Here is a 21,365-nt window from a genome sequence, read left to right on the forward strand (position 1 = left end):
TTCCTTATGCAGCTTTTCTCCACTTAATATTATTATGATTATTAAAAGGACGGTATTTCAATATTGAAAGGATTGTGTGCTCAGCTCAGATCTTTATTACAGCAAGTCAAAACCCTGAGGTTTTTCCAGAGGTGCTGTTGGGAGCATCACCCCCATACTGAAGGGAGAGGAGGGGCAAAGGGAAAGACAATTGTTCCTATTCTTTTATTCTTTTTGTTTTGAATTTATTTACAGCCTCTGCAGCACTGGCACAGGCTGCCCGAGGAGGTTGTGGATGCCCCATCCCTGGAGCCATCCAAGGCCAGGCTGGATGTGGCTCTGGGCAGCCTGGTCTGGTGGTTGGTGACCCTGCACATAGCAGGGGGGTTGAAACTAGATGATCACTGTGGTCCTTTTCAACCCAGGCCATTCTATGATCTATGATATGATTTTATGTTTTAATCAACGTTCCTGTATCCTAATAGATCTGTCAGACCTAAACTCCTTGAACATGTGGAGAACACATGGAAAATGAAGGGGTTTGGATTGGCAGAACCAAGAGAGAATGCAGATACAGTGGAGGAATTATCTCTCACGCCATGATTTTGTATACTTAATACACTAATTTTTTACCTAAGGATATTTGAAGCCTTTAAATGCAAGCTAGAGCTATCATGCGTTTATATATGACTATATTGATGAAGTAATCTTAAACGTATATTATTCAATTTTACTTAAGTCATAAAATACAACTGGTTTTACTTTTATCTGCTGTGTTTCCATTACAATGAGATCACCAAACTAGTTGGGCACCATCAGTATTTTAATTACTAAATCCCCAAACTGTTAAATATACACCAGAGGACACAAATCCAAACCTAACACAGAATTCTTGAAATCCACGTGAAGTTAATATTGTAAGAATACTGACACAAGATAATAAAGCATACTACTGTCTCACTGCAAAATTTCAGCCTTTCTAAATAGCAGTTGAAGTCTGATGTTTCATGCTGCAGTCTGCTGCAAAGAATGATACCCACATGAAATAAAACTTTATTCCAAGACAACCTTTGCTAGCTAATGGTATTGCTTTCAACAGCGAGTGCTTCCACCCTTGTTGTGAATCAGAGTAATGTGCTGAAGGGTGGGTAAAACCAGGGTGCTGCCAAATACAATTGCAAAGCCTGATTTAGCAGTATTTCTTCCTGATGTTCTTCCCCTCACAGACGGCATCTCAGAGCAGTCCCAGGGCCAGAGTTTCAGGCTGATTTTCTGAGGACAGAATGAATCTCAGAAGAGGTCTATGACTTCCAGGCTGTGCACACAGGCACAGTGTCCGACAGATCCCTTATGCAAAATTGCTTTACAGATTAAAGTTGCACTGCTGCTAAGTTTCCTTGGTCAAATCAAGAAGAAATGTACTTTGAAATCCAAAATGCCTGCGTGCCTGAGATCACAAGGCTGTTAGCCTACTTAATCTGCAGCCGTGTATGTGAACAACTCATTTCTTAACCTCTTTGTTCCACCACTCCTCTCTCTTCTTGCATACGGTACAAAGAGTACAAGCAAAATGTGTCAGCCCTACCTTCAAGATCATCTCAGACATATGCTGAGAGATCTCTAGAGCCAAGTGAGACCATATATAGCAAACAGCGCTTCTGCTTTGCATTATGCTACAGCCCACATGATTTGGCTCAGGCAGTTTAAGATGTTCCTGAGGAGCAGATCTGGTTCACAGTCCAGTGTTTCAATACAAGGAAAGGATGTTTGACATCCATTGCTTGTGACTGATGTTAAATTAAATATAATATAAATTAAATATTTTCAGCTGGTTCTGCAGTTTGCATTTGAATGACGTCCAGGTACATCAGGGTTTGGCAAAATTCCAAGGAAGGTCTATCAAATTTTAATTTTCCTTTCCCAGTCTAGTGGTGAGCGTGCCTGCGGCAACCAAGCAAAACACAGTCCTTCTCAAAGAGACATGGACTCTTTTATCACAGCATCTTGATTCAGCATGAGCAAAGATTCCTGAGTCTCTTCAAGTCCAGAAATCGGTGAGAATCAGAAGCTGCTGTTCTGCAGAAGATGCCATAACACTCCTACCAGACTCTCTTGTGCCTCACTGTGATAGAGGAATACAGCAGGTCAGAGACATGGATCCAGCAGGACAAAGACATGGATCACTTCACTGTTTCTGGTGAACATACCCCAGAACCATTCGGTGCTATGAGGCACCGAAGTGCTTTGAAGACCTGTGGCACACAGCTCCTCAATAGGGTAGAAAAAATGACATCTGAGTATCTAACACTGATTATGCATAACAGGACTTCCAGTATCCTTTGAGAAGATTTATTTCATTTATTTTCATTATTATTTAAGTTCAAGACTTCAATATTTTTCCCATTGGGTTGGCAGAACTACTATTGCCCTGCCACTGCTAAACTTCCACTACCTCTAAACAATTTTCTAGATGAAACAGTTGCTGGGACTGCACAAGGCTTCAAATGCCTCACAGCAACTTTGCGCTACCTAAAATATATATTTGCAAATTTTTAGACATTTGCATTAACTGTATAAATACTGTAGAAACTGTTAAAAGCATGCTGATCTGAAAAGCTAATATTCTGATATTACTTGCACTAGATATTATTTTAAACTGATGTTGCTTTTAAAAAGAACATCTCAATAAATTCAGTGAAATTTACAAGAAAATTTAGAAATGAAAGAATATGATACAGTTACTTAATTTAAGCAACTTGAAAATTCAAGGTTTGGGGGCACGTCTGAAGACTTACACCATAAAATGGCAAAAATGTATATTCAGCAGCAGCATAAAAAACCAAATGAGTCTGGGATGTCACTTGGGATTTTGCTTTCCTCTTTGTTCTCTAGCTGTAACTCAGCCAGGTCAGTGCTGGAGATTCCTTTCTCCTCATCCAAGCTCTTCCACAAATGACTGCTTTGCAATGGAAATAAGTGAACAAAATAAGTAACAAACAAAACTGAGGAATTGTTTCCCTGACTTGCAGGGCTGTGTGCATGAATACAACCTTCTGAGCTTGTGGAGCCAGCCCAGCCACATGTCCCTGTCACAGTACCAGATGCCCACAAGGACGATCCCTATGGCAGCGTCCTCCTTCACTTGCATACCTCCCACCCTGCAGATTGTGAATAGCTGTCTTCAGCTACCCCATGGAGACAAAGAGAATAGAGCCAGGCTTTCCCTGGAGGTGCTCAGAGATAGGAGAGGAAATGGCAAACTGCAACTTAAGAAATCCCAATGCAGCATAAGGAAAAAATCTTTCATCATGAGGGTGGTCTGCACTGAGTGAGGTCAGCCAAGTTTGTGGTTACTCCAGCCCTGAAGATAACTGAGGCCCCAATTGGATGTGGCAATGGGCACCCTGATCAAGCTGGACCTGACCTGTGCAGGGGCTGGGCTGTGTGGCCTCCAGCATTCCTTTCTAATCTTCAGTACTCTACAATGCAATGACCCACGAAGACACTGGATCCTCAGCAGACCAACATGATTTCATTTGAAATAGAAGTTGCCAGCTTAAATATTAGATAAATTAGGTTTTTAGGAGAAAATCCAGCTTTTTGGCAAGTACAATCACACTTTCCATCTGCATAGGGCATCCAAAAATACCTGAAATAATGTAAATATCATTAAGGCTGATGATATTCATCAGAAAGCACAGGTGTACTCCCCGTAGCAGAACCAACCTTCTGTTATTCAAGATCCAATCTGATAAGAGGCATAGAGAAGAGGAAACTTCAACTACCCATGTGCCTGATCCCAAGGCATAGAACTGGCCAACATGCAGTCAGCATGGAGTGCAGGAAGCCAGGTAGCTTCTGTACTGCAGACAGTCCCAAAAAATAGAATCCTCCCAAGACTTTTCCCTGAGAGAATATAAATCATATCATATAAAACTAGCTATACATCAACTACATGGCTATCTTTCCTTTACTGCTTATCAGAGTGGGTATAGTGAAGAAAAGTAGAAAATCTGTACTAAACGTACCTGCCACTCATAAAAGGAAATTCCTGTCTTGCTCCTGGGTTAATATTCAGTAATCTTTATGAGTCGGCATTTTCTGCATTTCAGTGCAATTTCAGGCCTTCTTAAGATTAACTTGTTAATACATTCTTCTGTAACTCTCTCCTTTTTCTGCTAGGCTTTTAACAAGCGAAAAGTGTTGTGTTTTTTTTTTTAAATACATTTAATCTATTCTCAGAGGAATGACTCATTGAAAAGGGGCGAATAACCTTGTCTAATTATAGCAGCCAGGATTTTACCTCCTGGTAAGCATACTAATACTCTTTCACTAATTGCAACTTTTCCCCTCCTCCTTTAAGTTTTCAATTCCAGTTCTCAAATTGCTTCTTTATGGAAAGATTTTGAGAACTCATTACCACAAGACTGGTTTCCCCAGTGTGAACGTTGGGAGCTTTGGGGAACTCAGCTCTCTTCCTCCAGACTGTGCCATTTTCCCACCTCACAGCTTGCTTGAAAGAAACAGTTCTACCACCATAACCACCTTCTCTAGGGATCCACAATTTGCAAGGAGAGGCATCTTTCATTAGGCTAGCAGATGTGGCTGGAAAAAAGACAGATTCCTCAGCTTGAAGAATTCAGCCATACACAAAAAAGACCCATACAAGCATTGAGCCTTCTGTTGGTTTGGCAGCAAACTCACTGATAACCATACAGCATCTGGTAAACTACTGCAATGAGGTGTGGGGGTGCCCCTCTCAGGAGGGGGACAATCAATCCAATGAAACATAGTTCAGCTCACTATCCCAAAACACCAAATAACTGCAGCCTCACCAAAACCAGTGCCAGACAAACACATCATGTTGAAGCTGCACAAAACACAGCAGTTCCCCTGGTTAAGTACTACCTTCTGCGATGTTGGAGCTCCATGTGTGAGCATCGTTCCCATAGACCTCAAACTCTAAAACTCAGTGCAACATTAAGATGCCTGGAAGTCAGTGATCCAATACAATTCACAGCACAAACTGTAAGTGCAAGTACCCTCATGGTTACCACAGAACTACACCCCAGAAAGATCCGCAGAGGGGGAGCACACATCTTGTACTTCAGTTTACATCTGTGGGAGAATATAGGGGATCTTCACTTCCTGACAGAACAGAAAGGAATTTATAATTTCTGTGGAAAGTAAGTTGGAAATAGGTTGTGTGGTTTGCGTGCTTTGTGGGTTTTTTTGTTTGATTGTTTTGTCTGTTTTAAAGCAACCTCTGGTTTCTCCCGGTGTTTCTGGATGGAGGAAAAGGAAGCAGCAAGCTCAAAGCTTTCCCTCCACCAGCTCTTGAGCAATGCTTTAAAAAGGAAGCCAGGCAAATCACCTACCATAGACTTCTGCTAAGATATCCAAAGAGCAGCAACAAACGTTTCTCTGCCCTTCGGACAAGAACTATCTATTGCTGCTGGCTTGGGTTTTGCTAGTCGAGATGGTAAGACAGATGTTTGTATCAGAGGTATGCAGTCAGCAGCTCTCCAGAAGCCAACATGCTGAGGCCATCAAACTGCTTTAGAGATGCTGTTTCCAGTAGCTATGACAGACATCTGAGAGTCATACTATGCCAAGGATCCAAACAATCCTCACTATATTCCCATCATTGTCATTTCAGCATTATTTGCTTCTAGTTGTAAGCCCCCACCCCTTTACCACTTGCGCATCTCATCTGGCGCTAAAGGAAATTGCTACTCCCTCTCAGAAATCAGAGTCAAAAAGAATTCATTAGTCTGCTCCCTCACCACCCACCATTTCTCACATTTAATGGAGAACACTTGCAATCAAATTTCTAAGGCAGTGAGCAAAAAACTTGCAGTTTTTGTTCACAGGCCTCCCCTTCCTTCCTCCCACCCACGGTCTTGAAGGGAGCAGCTACAGCTGACTGGGAACAGGGACCCAGCAGGCAGAGCAAGCAGCTCGCTGTATGCGGGCTCTCACTTGGGCCAGGTGCCCTTGCATTCACATCACTTAGCACATCCAAGTTCAGCTGATCTTGGAATGTTACTGGGACAAATTTAAACTGCTCTAATTAGAGAAATATAACTGAAATGCCAAAGCAAAATAAAAACTGGACTTGCCATTCTGGCCTGGAGATGCAGGCTTTACAGCCTCTTTACTCATTTACCTTGTGTCACCCAAACTTAACTGTGCTACATCTAGGCAAAATTCTCTTGTATCCCCCGAAAAAATGACACCCAATATTCTTATCCCAGGACCAGCATAATTCAGATCTTTTTTCTGCTCTTGCTATTAACTCCTTTTTTTACAAAGCAAAAAAAAAAATAATAAACAAAAATGCCTGTCTCAGAAATCTACCCTACTAATTTCTCTGACAATGTATCTAAGTAATTAGAAGGAAAAAGATGGCTTGCTCGCCTCAACTAATCTGCCCTGATCATTTTCCAAATTAATCAAGAGTCCAGACAACCAATCACATGTTAGTCATATGACCAGGAAGAAGGACTTGGATTACAGTAGTGAACGCAACACTTGATTAAAATCTAGTTTTAAATTTAGCAATAGATTAACTTAATGAAGAAGGAGAGGGACAGAAGGACCAAAACAGTTGTACTCAAGTTACTTCAACTTATCACTAGCAAATTAATATAAATTAAAAATAAATTGATACAGCAGAATAGTAAATGAGTGCTAATGTCCATGAAGAGAGATTGTGTGCTGGACCCATCTCATGCTGCTGGGTAGACCACTCACCCTGCAGGACTGGAGAGGACAGGGACAGCTGCCTTCCTCTGCAGCTACATGCTATCCATCAGGGCTGGAATTTCCATCAGCTTCTACTCTGCACTCCATTTCCTGTTTTCTCCAGTTCAAAGCATTTTAATGTGTGGACGGGACTTGTACCAATCTTGAATTTACTATGACGCAGCCTGGCACAGAGCTACAGCAGCTGTTGGCTCCTGTCATTAAGAATGACCTCAGAGTGAGTGAGTGTTTCATCTTCAGCATCGTATCCTAGGTTATTTTCAAGGCTGCTAACTATTCCAAAAACCTTGGTCAGTTCAAAATCCGAAACTCACACAGCACACTGAAAATGAACACAAAGTGCTGTGTGGCACTACTACAGAAGAGCAGTCTTACCGTTCCTCAGACTTGGCCTCTCAATGCTGGCTGCAGTTATGCAGAAAACAAACATAAAAACAGCATGTAAAGCCGTTGGGCAAAAAGATGTTTTCCTTGCAGGCAGCTACTATAAAGTTAGATCTGGGTAAAGTTGTTACACAGCTGCATTTCCCACAGTAAGGAAGAAGTGTTGCCACATAGCTAAGATTTCCTCTTTTACATGACTTGCAATTTAGACTAGGCCTGTGTTTCATGCACAAAAAGCAGTAATCTCTCCATCACTGCAGCTACAAAAGCATGCATGAATGTGACTTGTTACGTATGAGTCAAACTGTTCGTACCATTTTTAACTGTAGGAAGACTCTTAAAAAAAAACAAAAAAAAGATCATCACTTTTATGCTTAAACATCAATCTTTTGGTTAGTCGGCACATTTCTCACTGACACATGTATGCTCTTATTCTTCCACTGCAAAAAGGCAGCTGAGACTTTCAATCTCAAAAGTATTTAACAGAATTAAGCAAGTATTTTCCATTTCATAGAAAATGTCTTCCCCTTGTCAGTAACTCACAATTTGCAAATCCATTCCGAAAACCTAACTTGTTACTTCTTCAAGGTAGGCAAGTATCTTTGTGTTTGTGTATAAAGACGACACCTCATTGCATTTTCTTTCCAACTACTTCTGTGTAGCAACCTGAACATTTAATACATATTTTTTTAAAGAAATTTGAGTAAATTTATTGTATAAAATTATGGTTGGCATGGTACAGAAAAGTTCCTTTTAATGCACATTTCCCATTGACTTGTACACAAATTTTACAAGTATCAAGCAAAATGCAAAAGGTTTAAGAACTATTTCCATACTACAAAAGTGTTCATATAGTGAAGTTACTCTTGTTACAAAGTGTCATGGAAATAAAAGCATTTCAAAATACATATTTGGGAAATGTTCTTTAATAAACAACACGACCTTAAGTTAGTTTAAAAAAAAAAAACAAAACAAAACAAAACAAGAAGAGATAACCTCTTGAAAACACTATTGTTGATTTAGCAAGATAGAGCAAAGTTTGGAACATTTATTCAAGGATCGTTCTGTTTCAAGAAATAAAACACATTTTAAATGTTTAGTTAAGGAAGGGCTCAATCATACTACGATGACAATAACGCCATCAAAAAGTTATCTGGCTCTCTTGTTTTCACACAGGAGCTGTCAGAGGCAGAGATGTGTAAATGAACACTTCCAGGTATATGCGGATTGCCTTTAAAAAGAACAAACAAACGAAATAAAAATGATAAAAGAGGAGACAATCTGAACATTGTTACGTAACTTGTTTGGTTCCTTAGGTCGCAAGACCCATGAACAGCTGTCCACAAAGGATAAGCATTTGAAGAGCAAAACTGAACTTCACTACCAAGGACTGCTTAGCTGTCGAGTTACCGTACATCCTCGCAGTAAGACTGCCAAAGGCTATCAAATCTCTGCTTCCCAACTACCTTGAAGACTTGCTGCTCTCCTGCTATACGTCACAAGGCAAGAATGCTTGGACCCTACAAACAGCCTTACAAGAAGGAGGCACAGTTGTGTTCTGTTAGAAAATAACACAGTCTTGAAGACTGAAAGCATCCTATAAATCTTACACAAAATAAATACAAAATAAGCAATACATTGCATCGTTTCTGTATCAGATGACTCGTGGTTGTTTGAGCAATTGAATGTTGGCATGTGTATCTACAGAAAACACACATACAAGATGTCACCTTCAGGTGCTGTTGTTTTCCTTTTACCTGCACAAACATACACACACATACACACACAAAATACTATCAGGTTATCTAGTCTGTTCAAATGCAGTGAAAAAACAGTCCATAGCACATGTAAAAGGAGCGTTATCTAATACAGTGTTGTCTTGCAAAAATGGAGTCAGAATTCCTGAGCCTCAGAGACATTACTATTTATTTTTCCAAAGAAAACCCCTAGTTCTCATTTCTTCACTCTGATGAAATTTATAATAGATTGCATCTTTAAAAAAATGTAAAACTTGTAGAAAAAAAACATATCAACTGATTTTTAAAGCTTCTTAACGGGAGGGAGGGATTCACTTACAAAATAAAGGCCACCTTCATGTAAGATTAGTCTGCTATTATCTCATTTTGTATTTGAGGGAGAGATTTAGCTCCCTGGTCTGGAAGCCTTATTATATGCAGGCATGTGAGCTGAAAAACACCATTCCAATTAAACTATTTATAAATAGGATTAACATGGAACAGCCCTTTGTTACAATCACCAAGGTGGTAAAACCAATGCAACAGCTGGTTAATTCTTGAAGTTTCCTTCAAACAGAAGCTCCTCACTGCAATCTATTATAACATCTGCACTTTCCCTTTTCCTTTGCATATTACACAGTGTAACTTAAAATGTTATTTAAGAGCACTTCAGTCCCACCATGTAGGATTTAAGCTTGTGTGACTACATATGCATGGCTCTGCAACATTTTCAGTGACTTACAAAAATACATTCAACCAAAAATTTATATAGGGTTCTCTCCCCACCCTCAACCCCTGAAATCAAAAATGAAGGAAAAGCCAAATGGTCCCACCGTTACCAAAATAATACACTCCAAGGACTGGAAGCAAAAGCACATTCAAGAATACTGTACATAGAACTGCATACTTTCTCATTCATCTTTATCAGTAATAAAGTTCTACTGTATATAATTATTCAGCCTTATAAATAATGCTAAGCAGAAAAATATTTACCTCTGTGCTACTTTTCTCAGTTTATAGAAGCATTTTTCTGTTTATAGGAACAAAGAAAAAAAAACTAAAGTGCAGACTACAGGCCATGATAGGCATAATAAATGACCAAAGGTGCAGCCAAACTTGCATTTACATCTCAAGTTACTTCACCGTGTTACTTTTCTTGCTCGAAGTCACCCCGTGTGCAATTCAAGAGCTGGTCAGTTGGTTTGTGCCATAGTACAACCTGTAACCATCTGAAATATTATTTTAAAAGCTAGTTGAATTGTCCATAGACATTTCTAGGCAATAGCTTCGGTTCACAAAAACCTTATTTTATTAATACTTGAAATCACACAATATTGACACCTCCCCCAGAGAACGCCACTGTCCTTTTGTTGCAGTACGTTGTTGAACCGCTGATGCTTGGCTGGCAGTCTTTAACAAGAGATGTCTTCATCTCCATCTCACACGCTACAATAGCTGCATTCAGTTCCACTTGAGCTCGGTGAACAACATAAAACATAAGTCCTATGCTTATAACAATCTGCAAATAAAACAAAGGAGTGATGTAGGCCATATCAACTGAATACAAAGCAACTGTTTTTAATGAAAGAGTAAGTCATCAGTGTAAAGACTCATGGAAGCACCTACTGACTTAATGCTTCAAAGGCAACATATTGAAAAGGGAAATGAGCTAACAAACAAGTCAACACATACTGCTACTAGCATACCAACAAAAAGAACAAAAATTCTATAGAACTTAAATATGAATTTGAATTAAAAATACAGTTTGTTTCTTCCCACTGACATTCACGTACTTGTAAGAAAGCAATCGCTTTGCTGCATCTCTTAGCAAAAATAACTCCGCACAGAAATGGATTGATGGCAGTGGAAATCACAAGAGCTGTTTCCATGTACCCTAGTGAATAACAGGTTAACATTTTAATGGTTATTAGCAATTTGCCAAACAGCAGAGGCAGAATGATGTAGAAAAAAGGAAATAAAACCTCTTGTCTTTCCCCCATTAGCAGGGAAGATAGCAGAAAGCAGCAGCGTTGTTGTGCTTCTCAGAGGTCAGGACAAAACAGGGCAGAACCACAATTTCTGAACAACTTACAGCAGCTTGTACTTGGTTTCTGGAGGATGGCTCTGGGGATGCTTTTTATTTTCTTAAGGAGGAAATACTATCTAAAAGTAGGACTTTATTTTTTTTGCTCTGAATTGTATTACTAAGAATTTTTAAAGTTTCACCACTAAAATTAACAAGAATAAATTGGGACACATTTTGCTTAGAAGTTACATGTTCAAGGACATTAGCACGGACTACATTCTCCAGAGGCAGCCTTTGGTTTCAATAAAACATCGGTTACTGTTTTCAGCACAGATCCTCCTTTAAAAAAAAAAAAAATCTTCAAAGAAAATAGAGCTGTCTCATAATGACAGTCCCTTTAAAAGCAAGTAAATTATTCTGCCTTTTTAAAAAATGTTTTAGGAAACCAACCAGAATCAGCAACAAGTATGATCAGTATAATTGCAGCTGGAAGGCATATGGGAGGTCTTGAGCCCAACCTGCTGCTCAAAATGGTGTCAGCTGACAGATCAGACCAGGCTGCTCAGGACTTCTATACAGTCAAGTCTTGAAAACATCCAAGAATGAGATCTCACCATGTCTCTGAGCAGCCTGCTCCACTGCCTGCGATAAAAGCTATTCGTTAAAGGCCTCAAAAGGCTGCTGATGTAAGAGTCAAATATACACTTGCAGACATCATGTTCTGAGCACACAGGAAAAATCCTATTCTAAAAGCTTACCCAAATATTTAAACTTGACAGGTTTGAGAAATGCTACTAGCAGTAGGCTCACATTCCCTAGACAAATCATTTAAAAATATATACATGTTGGCAACCATGAAGTATGATTAATTTTTACAGCTGTTTACTAAATCAAAGTCCCGTCAAAGCCACACAGCCAGGCAAAGCACCAGACAGATGCCTGGGAGAAACTGGGAGAACACAAGCAATTTCTCCACTAATGGACTCACTCAGTCAGCTCTTATGTACAGTTGTCAAGGTGGCAAGTACATCTATTTGGACATTCAGCCCTTTTAGCTGGTGCTTACCTGACCAACAGTTAACACTACAGTGTCATTTTAAGAAATCTTAATGGGGAAGGAAAAAAAAGGAAAAAAAAAAAAAAAAGAGGAAAGACCACTAAAAACTGCTAACCTCACTGTTCACTAGAATTGTCTGTAATTGGGCAGAACAAAGCCCAGTTCTTTGCTTTAGCTCCCACACTGCTACTCGTCTCTGCTGTCTCCAAATTTCACAAATCTCTCAATTTCCAGCTGAAAAAACCTGCAAAACCGTTCAGCTCTGTGGCTTTCTATGCCATCTCTGCTGACATACAGTTGCCAGCTGTGGAGCATCAAGGTTTAGTGGGCAATAGTGGTGGTAGATTGACAGATGGACTACATGATTCTAGAGGTCTTTTTGAACCTTAATGATTCTATGATTCTAACACATAAAATAACATTTCACAACCAAAACATAAGTTGATCAAGTAAACACTGACTTTCAACCATATGCATTGAGGTTGCTTACTTGACAATCACAAAGGCATTTTAATACTCAAGCCTTTTTCATTAAACCTTTTAATTACATATAAATGTTTAAGAATGTTCAAGTTACAGGAGAGTGATGGGTTAAAAGGAGTTAGTTTTGTATATCAGTGTTGTTAAACATCAGCTTTGTGATTGTAAACACTGAGGAAGATAAATGACTGCAGAATGAACTAGAAATCAGCAAACCGTATCAACTGCTGGTCAAACACAGCATGGAAATGACAACACTGTCAGATGAGGTTTTAATATATAATCTTGTTCTGATATATTCTTCACCTTTATGCTTACAACAGTCTTCAACTTAAGGCTTGTCCCCAGGATTTACTGACTAATTATTTCATCAGCAAAGCTCATGAAAAGGTACTAGACGCATCTCACAAACTCGTTTCCATGCAAAAATAGGATATTTTGATTGAGGCATTAGTAATATTATATTTCTACAGCACCTAAAGACCTAGCATAATTGTGAGAGCTCAGTGTTAGCAGTGAACATGGCACAGGTTCTGAGTTTAAGAAACCAAAGCACGCTGCTTTACAGCTAAGAGCCCATTTTCTTCAGTGTAAGGGTGCTTTAACGGTCTAAACTTCAGCAACAGATTACTACAGAGGGTAACGGGACAGAACTTGGAAAGCACCAAGTAAGTTCTGTTTTGTATCACATGAAGTATGAAAGAATTAAAAACAGAAGAAAACAAAACTGAAGCAAAACAGTACATTGGAAACTCATTTGTCTGGGTTATCAAGCGGTCATTACACACAAATCTATGAAAAATTAGTATCATAGGCTTTACATAACCTAGTGATAATACCAACATTATAAATCAAACACTTCTAAATCCCCTGCTACTCGGCCACAGTTGCTTAGCTCTCAGACTACAAGAGGTTGGCTGCCTCAGACTAAGTTGTCATTATGTCTCCAGGCGACAGCTCTTAACACTTAAACAAGCATCCCTTCAAACCTCCTGCAGCCCACTTCTTTTAGAGTGGAAATGATACAATCTAAAAGAAGAAACTGCAAAGCTAAATCTTTGTACGCCTCATACACATTTCGAGGAGCACACACTCTCCGAAGTAAAGATTCAATTACTTGAAGAGGCAATGCTACAGGAGTGAAGCTTCCCTACTATCTCCAGAAGCAAAATTCTACTTCAAATCTCATCGGTACAGAAGATGAGCAAAAAAATGAAGGGATCAAAATATACACTGAAACTGAAGACTGTATCCTATACTCACTGCTTACCAAAAAAGTCATAAAGAGAGTCATAATAGCAACATTACTGATCTCAAAGTTTATGAAAACCGTTGTTTTCACATACCTGTAAACTGAATATAAAATAGCCACTAACACTTTGTTCTGCAATCACGTCCTCCATGGTGCGCAAGGTAGTTCCCAAGTATGAGTTCAGGAGCTGAGTAGGAAGCAGCCCAACTGAAGAAGCCATCAGGTAGTTGGGCAGTGACAGATCTGTAACCTAAGTTAAAAAGAAATGCGTAAGAAGCCATACCGTGTCAACACAACCCACATGCACAGCCAACTACACTACCTTCCCTAGAATCACAGATTGGCCTGGGCTGGAATGGACCTCAAAGACCATGAATCTCCAAACCCCCTGCCATGGGCAGGGCCACCAGCCTCCCATTTAATACTAGACCAGGTTGCCCAGGGCCCCATCCAACCTGGCCTTGAACACCTTCAGGGATGGGGCATCTATGCCAGAAAACAAAAATAATTTGTTCCTTCACTTAAACTTTTCACTGTCAGTGAACCTACAGTGATACAACAGAACGGTATTGTGGCTAGTTTTCATTTTGTCTTTTTAAATTTACTGTATTTTATTTTGCTTCATCTTACATTATACAGCATCTCTGCGCAAGTCTTTAACTAAGGATGTAATCACAATGTTCATTTAAAATATTTACTTCTTTATAGTGAACAGAGCCCTGCAATTCATGAGAATTTCTTGAAGAAAGTATTTTATCAAAAGTGAAAGCCTAAAACAAAAACTGATACAAATATAACCTGTTTACTTTGGGTTTTGCACATACAGAAGCAAAAGGCAATCGTTCAAAATTTTGCTGTATTAAATATGACCTAGGTAAACAGAATGGCAGTGTGGCAGGCCAGGCAGATACAATTTGCCTCTGCAGAGGAAGTTATATAGCTCATTAAGATATATACCAATTATACAGAGATATACAATGGCTGCTCTGAAAGTAATGTCTCCTATTAGTTGGCCCACAAGAGGAGAGGTAGATGGTGGTGGTATGGCAGTAGAGGCAGAACCTTCCCACCAATATTCTGTTACATGTTGTTGCTGTTTGACAGATGGCAGCAGAGTCTGACAAAATGGCATCTGAGACAGAAGTGCACATAGAGCAAAGGTGTGTCACTGAACTCCTCTATGCAGAAAAAACGGCATCCACTGACATTTGATGTTTACTGAACATTATGGGGACCAAGAAGTGCTGAGCACAGTGAGGCAGTGGGTGGTGTGTTTCAGAAGTAGCGACAGTGACATGAAAGACGAGTCACATTCCAGTTACACACTGCTGTCACACCACAAAATGAAGAGCATCTCCATCAGCTCACCCACACAAATTGGAAGACTACAACATGGAAACTGTGTACAGAACTGAATATGACCATCAGTGCATTGGAAATGGTGGTAGCAATGTTTGAATACTGCACAGTTTGCACCAGGTGGGTCCCTCTTGTGCACACACAAGAACAGAAAGAACACCATAAGCAAGTTTGTCAAGACCTACTTAATCAATAGGAGGCTGAAAGTGACAGTTTCCTGGATTGCATCATTACTGGTAATGAGACACGTTGTCCCCATTTTGAACCTGAGTCAAAATGACAGACTGAGGATATGCAAGTTCCCCATCTAAGAAAAAGTTCGTAATGCAGCTCTCAGTGGTTGAAGTGATGAGTACTGCCTTTTGGGATGGGAAAGTGATGATCCTTCTGGATTTCCTGGAACCCAGACCATCAAATCTGATAATTACATCATGACATAGACCTAGCTGAAAGCTCAAACTTCCAGAGTCAGGCCAGAGGAGGAGACAACTTTTCTACTGTAGCACAGTAACACAGGCCTCATACCAGTCTGAAGACCATGGAACACTTGGCCAATCTTAGCTGGACTATCTTACCACACTCATCATATAATCCAGATTTGGCATCTTCTGACTCCCACCTGTTTGGGCTGATTAAAGATGGACTACACGGGCAACCTTTTCCAAGCAATGACGCCATCACAGTAGCTGTGAAACAGCAGGTTACCTCTGTTGGCATAGATTTTTTATGACTGCAGCATGTAAGCCCTTGTTTATCTCTGGCAAAAATGCGTACCTAATGGTGGTGCTGAAAAATAGTGAACTGTAGCTGAGAATTTCCTTCATCACACTGTGTTATTGCGCTCTTGTATCTGTTGTAGTTTCCATGAAAATAAGCAGGAGACATCACTTTCAGAGCAACCCATGTAGACAGGCATCATGAAGATTCTCGGCCAAAGGTATTTGGTATTTGATTAGTGAACAAAACAATACACACAACGATAGCTTTTCTTAATCTTTTCTGGAAAAAAAGATGACGAATACTTTAAGATATTTTCCCCTCTTTTCCAAGAAATTTCTCTTCTTTATCGGTATGGGGACAGTTTACATTGTACAGTTTACATAGCTAATTCAGTACAGCAACCACTGAGAAATTTTAAATTCAACATCCAGGAGTTCAAAACACATTTATAAAGGAAAATGAAATCAGAAGGAGACAATGGGTTAAAAACAAAATGACTATGAAAAAGGTCTGATGCATTTTCTAGACAATTCAGTTGATCACATAATAGTAAAACAAGTACTAATTAAGAACAGCTCCTAACGCTGGGAGACTACAAGATTACTGACCTTGAAAGTTTTATACAATGTTGAAGACAAAAGAATAGCAGCAAAGTTACTGACTTCATCATACTATTCTTAAAATAAACTTTGATTACTGTGAGAGTCACACTGTTGGATTCTTGCAGCTCTAAGCATTATCAGAGGAAAGTTTCGGGGAGAAGGAAGGGCAGTGGAAGAGGAAAATGCAATGAAGCATAAAGATCAAGAGTAATTCACTGGAACAAGATCCAATAAGGTGATTCCAATCTTCACTTTGCAAATGACAGCTCCCATGGACTTAAATATATAACAGTAATACAAATAATAGATTTCTCACTCTGTGCAAGCTTAATGTAGATTTGTAATGAAAAAGCACTACACAATCATGTCAGAACTTCATAATTGACTGATACTTTCAAAAGATTTGTTTTTTTTAAAAAAAAAAAACATAGTAATTTGGGCCATGTAATAAGGATGCACAACTGAAACTTCTCTTATTGCCAAGGGAATGAAGGAACTGCTATTAAAAGTCTCTGAAATGCTAGCACCGGGACAAGATTTCCTAAGTAGGACACTGTCATTAAATCTAATGGAACTGGGAAACTTCCAAAAACCGTTTTAACACTCCTAGGCACCTCTTTCATTTCTGAATATATATTAAGGACACACTAGCAGCAGAGGCACACGTTTGCAACTCTGATCTGTCCTAAAGTAACTGGTCCACAAAAGAGACTGCTTTCAAATGAAGGAGGGGCTGCCAGTGAACGTGCTGGATGGTGCCTTCTGCATTCCGTTAAGATGAAACCCAAGAAGAGGAGAGGAAGATTTTATTTGTGGGTTTTCAATCTACGCTGGTAACCCTTCCCCCAGAAGGGTCAGGAAACAGATGGTGTCTATTGCTAAGTAACCCGACAAATTTTCAGTAAAACCTACAGCTTCCTTTATCTTTCCTTCTATAAAACTTCACCTGTCTTTCTAACTGCAGTCCACACTGCGAAACTGACACAGACTAACAGGACTCTGTATCTAGGGAGAGCTCATGTCAGGAAAAATAACAGTGAAATCCCAAAGCAAACATGAATACAACTGTGTAACAGGCCACAGCAATATACTAAAATAAACTAAGAACTAACTACTGTGGTAACGGGAGCATTAGCCAGAAACTCCCCCACCGAGCTTTGGATAGGCTTTGTCTGATAAAACTTTGGTGCATTCTTTACAGCTGACCCCTTTGGTTCATTTCTGTCAAAAAGCACACTTCATGCCAGGACGCTGTTTGGGAGTCACATGCTTCTGGGGGATTCTCTATCCCGAATTTATGAATCCACGTGTTTCAGATCAGGTAGGTTTGGAAACTGAGAGCAAAAGACAATTCCAATGGTTTTCTGGTCTCAAGAAATTAAAAAAAGTGCAGAATAAAAGAAACTGAATTATAGCTATCAACTTCCCAACAAAGAAAATAAGCAGCTTGCTGCAAAGCACATAACACTTCTGGAAGTCTTACTTCACCGAGCAGTATTCCAGAAATACTTACTCATACAATATTTCACTTATTTCTGAAAGCAGAGGCATACATTCAGGTACTAAAATTTCTAGTACACTTATATCTGCCACGCAATAGCCCTCTCAGAAAGGAAAAAGTAAGTTATAAATTCTGATCTAGGCTACACCAGGGACTGGAGATAATCAGACTGCACAAACCTAGCAGAAGAGATCCATTAGCTGGATGAGGTGATAACCTGCACGCTGTGCCTCCTTACAGACCTACCTTCAAAACATTCAGAGCTGCAAAGGGGAGAGGGCTGAACAAACTCTTCAGTTGGGGCTATCAGCACTGCCCTGGCCATGCTGGCAGCATGCTAGAGGACCAACAAATATGTGAAACCCACTTAAAAATGTACAAACATTCTTTCACCTTGCAGGTTTCTAGGTCTTCTAGAAAGGCATGTGAATACATTACTCCACTGCTCCCAACACTTAGTGCTTCCACAAACAGCTGCAGAATGGACTAAAGAAGCAAGGCTTTGGTGACTGGCTGGTGAGAAACAAACAAATTCCTGTTTCTTAAAAAGAAATCTTCTTCTTAATGCAGTTTGGAAATATGTGACCCTGTCACTAGTCAAATGCCAGAACACTCCCTTCCCTCCTTCTCTCTCTACATTCCCCTGCAATTCCCAAAATGCACATCATGAAACAAGGACTTGGAGAAACCCATCCATTCTCTCTCACTTGAAGTCTACCCCTTGTTCCTAGACCTCAATTGTCACTTCCTATATTCCCTTTCATTTTCTTTTCAGTTTACTTACGAACATGCACAAATAAAACAAGCATAAACTAGACTGCTGGAAAATTCAAGATGTTTACATTTTCTCAAGACTTCAGTTTACTGTTTTTTACTATTAAGAACAAATCATCTCAAAATTATTGCGTGAGCTCTGAACACAGGAAATGGGTGGATGGTTAGGATACCCAAAACCCCCTTGCATTTGAAGATTTAAATTAAGTCAGACTTCAAAAAAATCAGCACAGCTAAGTCTGCACTGATAGAACCCTGAATTCCACACTTAGCTGAAACCTCACTCTCTGTGAGAAACTAGGAATTCACCTAGATTTGATGCAACATCCTTATTTTTTGGTAACGTAGTAGTTCATGTTACACGTTCTTAATTAAAAATTGAGCACTGTGTTTTATTTACTATGTTGTAAAGTAACAAATCACCCCATCATCAGCATAAACTCAAAATGGTATACTGCATGCCCTTCCTTACTTTCTCCTTTAAGATGATAAGAAAAACAGTAATACTGTATCTCTAAAATAAACTACGTAGGTATATTTGTCTAGAAGTAGGAAAGAAAAACAGGTGCTCACCAGCCTCAAACTGAGCTTACTTTTGGTGGTATACTGCACAGCTCCCAATCTGCACCTGACTTCTCTGCCCAAAACACGATGCCCCTTTCATATAGGAGGACTTTGTCCTCTACCTTCTTTCCAATACAAACATTTGTACTAACTACTATAAAGAGCAGCTCAGGCAAAAGATGCCCGAAAATACAACCTGTCCTCCACTCTAATCGCTTCAGAAATATAGGTGCTCTAAAATCACTAAGCTCTCCCGTGCATTTTGCTACAGAGCATCCTGATGCATCTTTCTGACAGTCCTCAAAGTCCGAGAGCAGACTAATGCCACTGAAAAACATGCCTCAGAACCTGCCTCGACAGGGACGGGCGGCCACCAGAAGCGAGCAGGGGGTCGTTTCCCCGCCGCCAAAGAAACCCAGGGCCGCGGCTCCCCGCAGCCGGGACTCACCGCGAAGACGGCGTTCTGCAGCCCGAAGGGGATGGGCGTCAGGCGCGCCAGGGCCACCACCTTGAGCCCGCTGCCGCCTTCCACCACGCGGACGACGGCGCTGAGCGTCGTGCTGCCCTGGATCCTGTCCAGCGCCCAGCGGGCCAGCAGCCGTCGGCAGGCCACGTGCGCCACGAAGGTGCCGACGAGGACGCCCAGCACCATCAGCCCCATGCCCAGCACGAAGCCGTAGAGGTAGCCGGCGGCCACGTTGAGCAGGATGTAGCCCCAGCCGCAGGGGAAGGACACGACGATGAAGCCCATGGTGAAGAGCAGCACGCCGGCCAGGCTGTCCAGGCTCTCCGCCCACAGGAGCAGGTCGCGCAGGTACTGGCGCACCAGGGCCAGCGAGGCGAAGCACAGGGCCGCTAGGACGCACACGCTGAGGCAGCTCTTGCACCAGCAGGTGCCCAGCAGGCAGCAGGAGCAGCGCCAGCCGCGGGCCTCGGCCAGCCCGGGCCCGCCGCCGCCCGCCTCGGGCAGCGGGCACAGCAGCAGCTCTGCCGACGGCAGCCCGCCCTGCTCCGCGTAGGGCCCCAGCAGCAGCCCGCCGGCCTCCGCCGGGACGAAGCCACCGGGGTCGCCGCCGCCTCCCGCCGCCGTGCCGGCCGCTCGGGACAGCCAGCGGCCCAGCTCCTGCCGGGCGCCCTGCCTCACGGCCCGGGAAAGCAGCTGCAGCGCCGCGGCCCCCGCGCCCCACATCCCCCCGAGCCGCCCGGCCCCGTCGCTCCCCGCCTCCCCTCGCAGCCTGCGGGCAGGGGCGGCCGCTCCCTCATCGCCCCGCCATGGCCCGCTCCGGGCGGCGGAGCCCGGCCGAGCGCCGAGCGCCGGGCGGGGGCGGGGAAGCGGCGGCGGGAGGGCGGGAAGGAGGGGGCTCTGCGGACGGAGGGCCTCCCCCTCGGCTGCGGCGTTAGGCGGCGGCGCCGCGCTGCCCGGCTCGGCAGACGCAGCGGCGGCCCTGGCGGAGCGCGGGTCCCGGCGGGCGGCAGCGGCGGCGGCAGCAAGCGCGGCAGCGGAGCTCCATCTCCCGGCGCGCGGGGGCTCCCGCTCTGCTCCGGGAAGCGCTTGGCGGAGCGGCCGTGCCGATGTGGCAGCGCGGGCGCCGCTCACAGCGGATGGGGGAGGAGGCTGCGCTCCGGCGGCGTCAGCGCCCTGCTCCGGTGCGGGGCTCAATGCGGCCCCGCGGCCCGCCCCCGGCCCGCCCCGCTCCTTGGCGGGCGGGTTACGCCTCAGCGGGGGCCGGGGTGGTGCCTCCGTGCGGCGACGCTATGTGGGACGACGCCGCGTTGCCCGCCCGCGCCGTTTTGCTGCCTTACTCTCAGAGCGTCTTATCTGGGGAAGCGGCTTAACCGACGGGGAGTGAGCGGTGGTGCTTGATACCGCTCCGCCAGAGCGGAGGCTGAGGCAACGCTGTCTGGCCGGCCGTCTCCGGTCCCCAGTGGCTTGTTGGCATCTCGTCTTCCTGTGCTTGAATGCTGTTCCGCAAATGGCCCGTTTTTTTGCATCTCCAGAAGCGAGAGAAACCCCGGCTAGTCAGCACTTAGGCATGGGGCTGGGGGTGATGGCGAAGTCCCAACAGTCCCAACCTGGGACTGTTGGCCTGTTGACCTGTTGATCTATTGACAGGCTGTGCAGGTGGCAGCCCCGGGTCTGGGCACTCCAATGTTCTGCTCAGC

At 42.5% G+C, this 21,365-nt stretch overlaps 1 protein-coding gene across 2 annotated transcripts; it reads right to left on the reverse strand.

Moving 5' to 3' along the window:
• Positions 1-7,815: 7,815 nt before the first annotated feature.
• Positions 7,816-20,888, reverse strand: TMEM64 (transmembrane protein 64). 2 transcript variants are annotated; one of them, XM_085221386.1, is made up of 4 exons: positions 20,390-20,888; positions 19,651-20,300; positions 13,777-13,932; positions 7,816-10,386 (listed from the first exon to the last, which is right to left on the reverse strand). In XM_085221386.1, exons 1-4 carry the CDS (start codon positions 20,463-20,465, stop codon positions 10,192-10,194), a joined length of 1,077 nt encoding a protein of 358 aa, XP_085077512.1. In that variant the 5' UTR covers positions 20,466-20,888; the 3' UTR covers positions 7,816-10,191. The 2 variants fall into 2 exon arrangements, with proteins under 2 accessions (XP_085077512.1, XP_003205219.4); XM_003205171.4 differs by having other exon boundaries at positions 19,651-20,887.
• Between the last annotated feature and the right edge of the window lie 477 nt (positions 20,889-21,365).

The sequence above is a fragment of the Meleagris gallopavo genome, chromosome 3, assembly GCF_905368555.1.
Source record: "Meleagris gallopavo chromosome 3, MGAL_WU_HG_1.1, whole genome shotgun sequence".
Taxonomy (NCBI): Eukaryota; Metazoa; Chordata; class Aves; order Galliformes; family Phasianidae; genus Meleagris; species Meleagris gallopavo.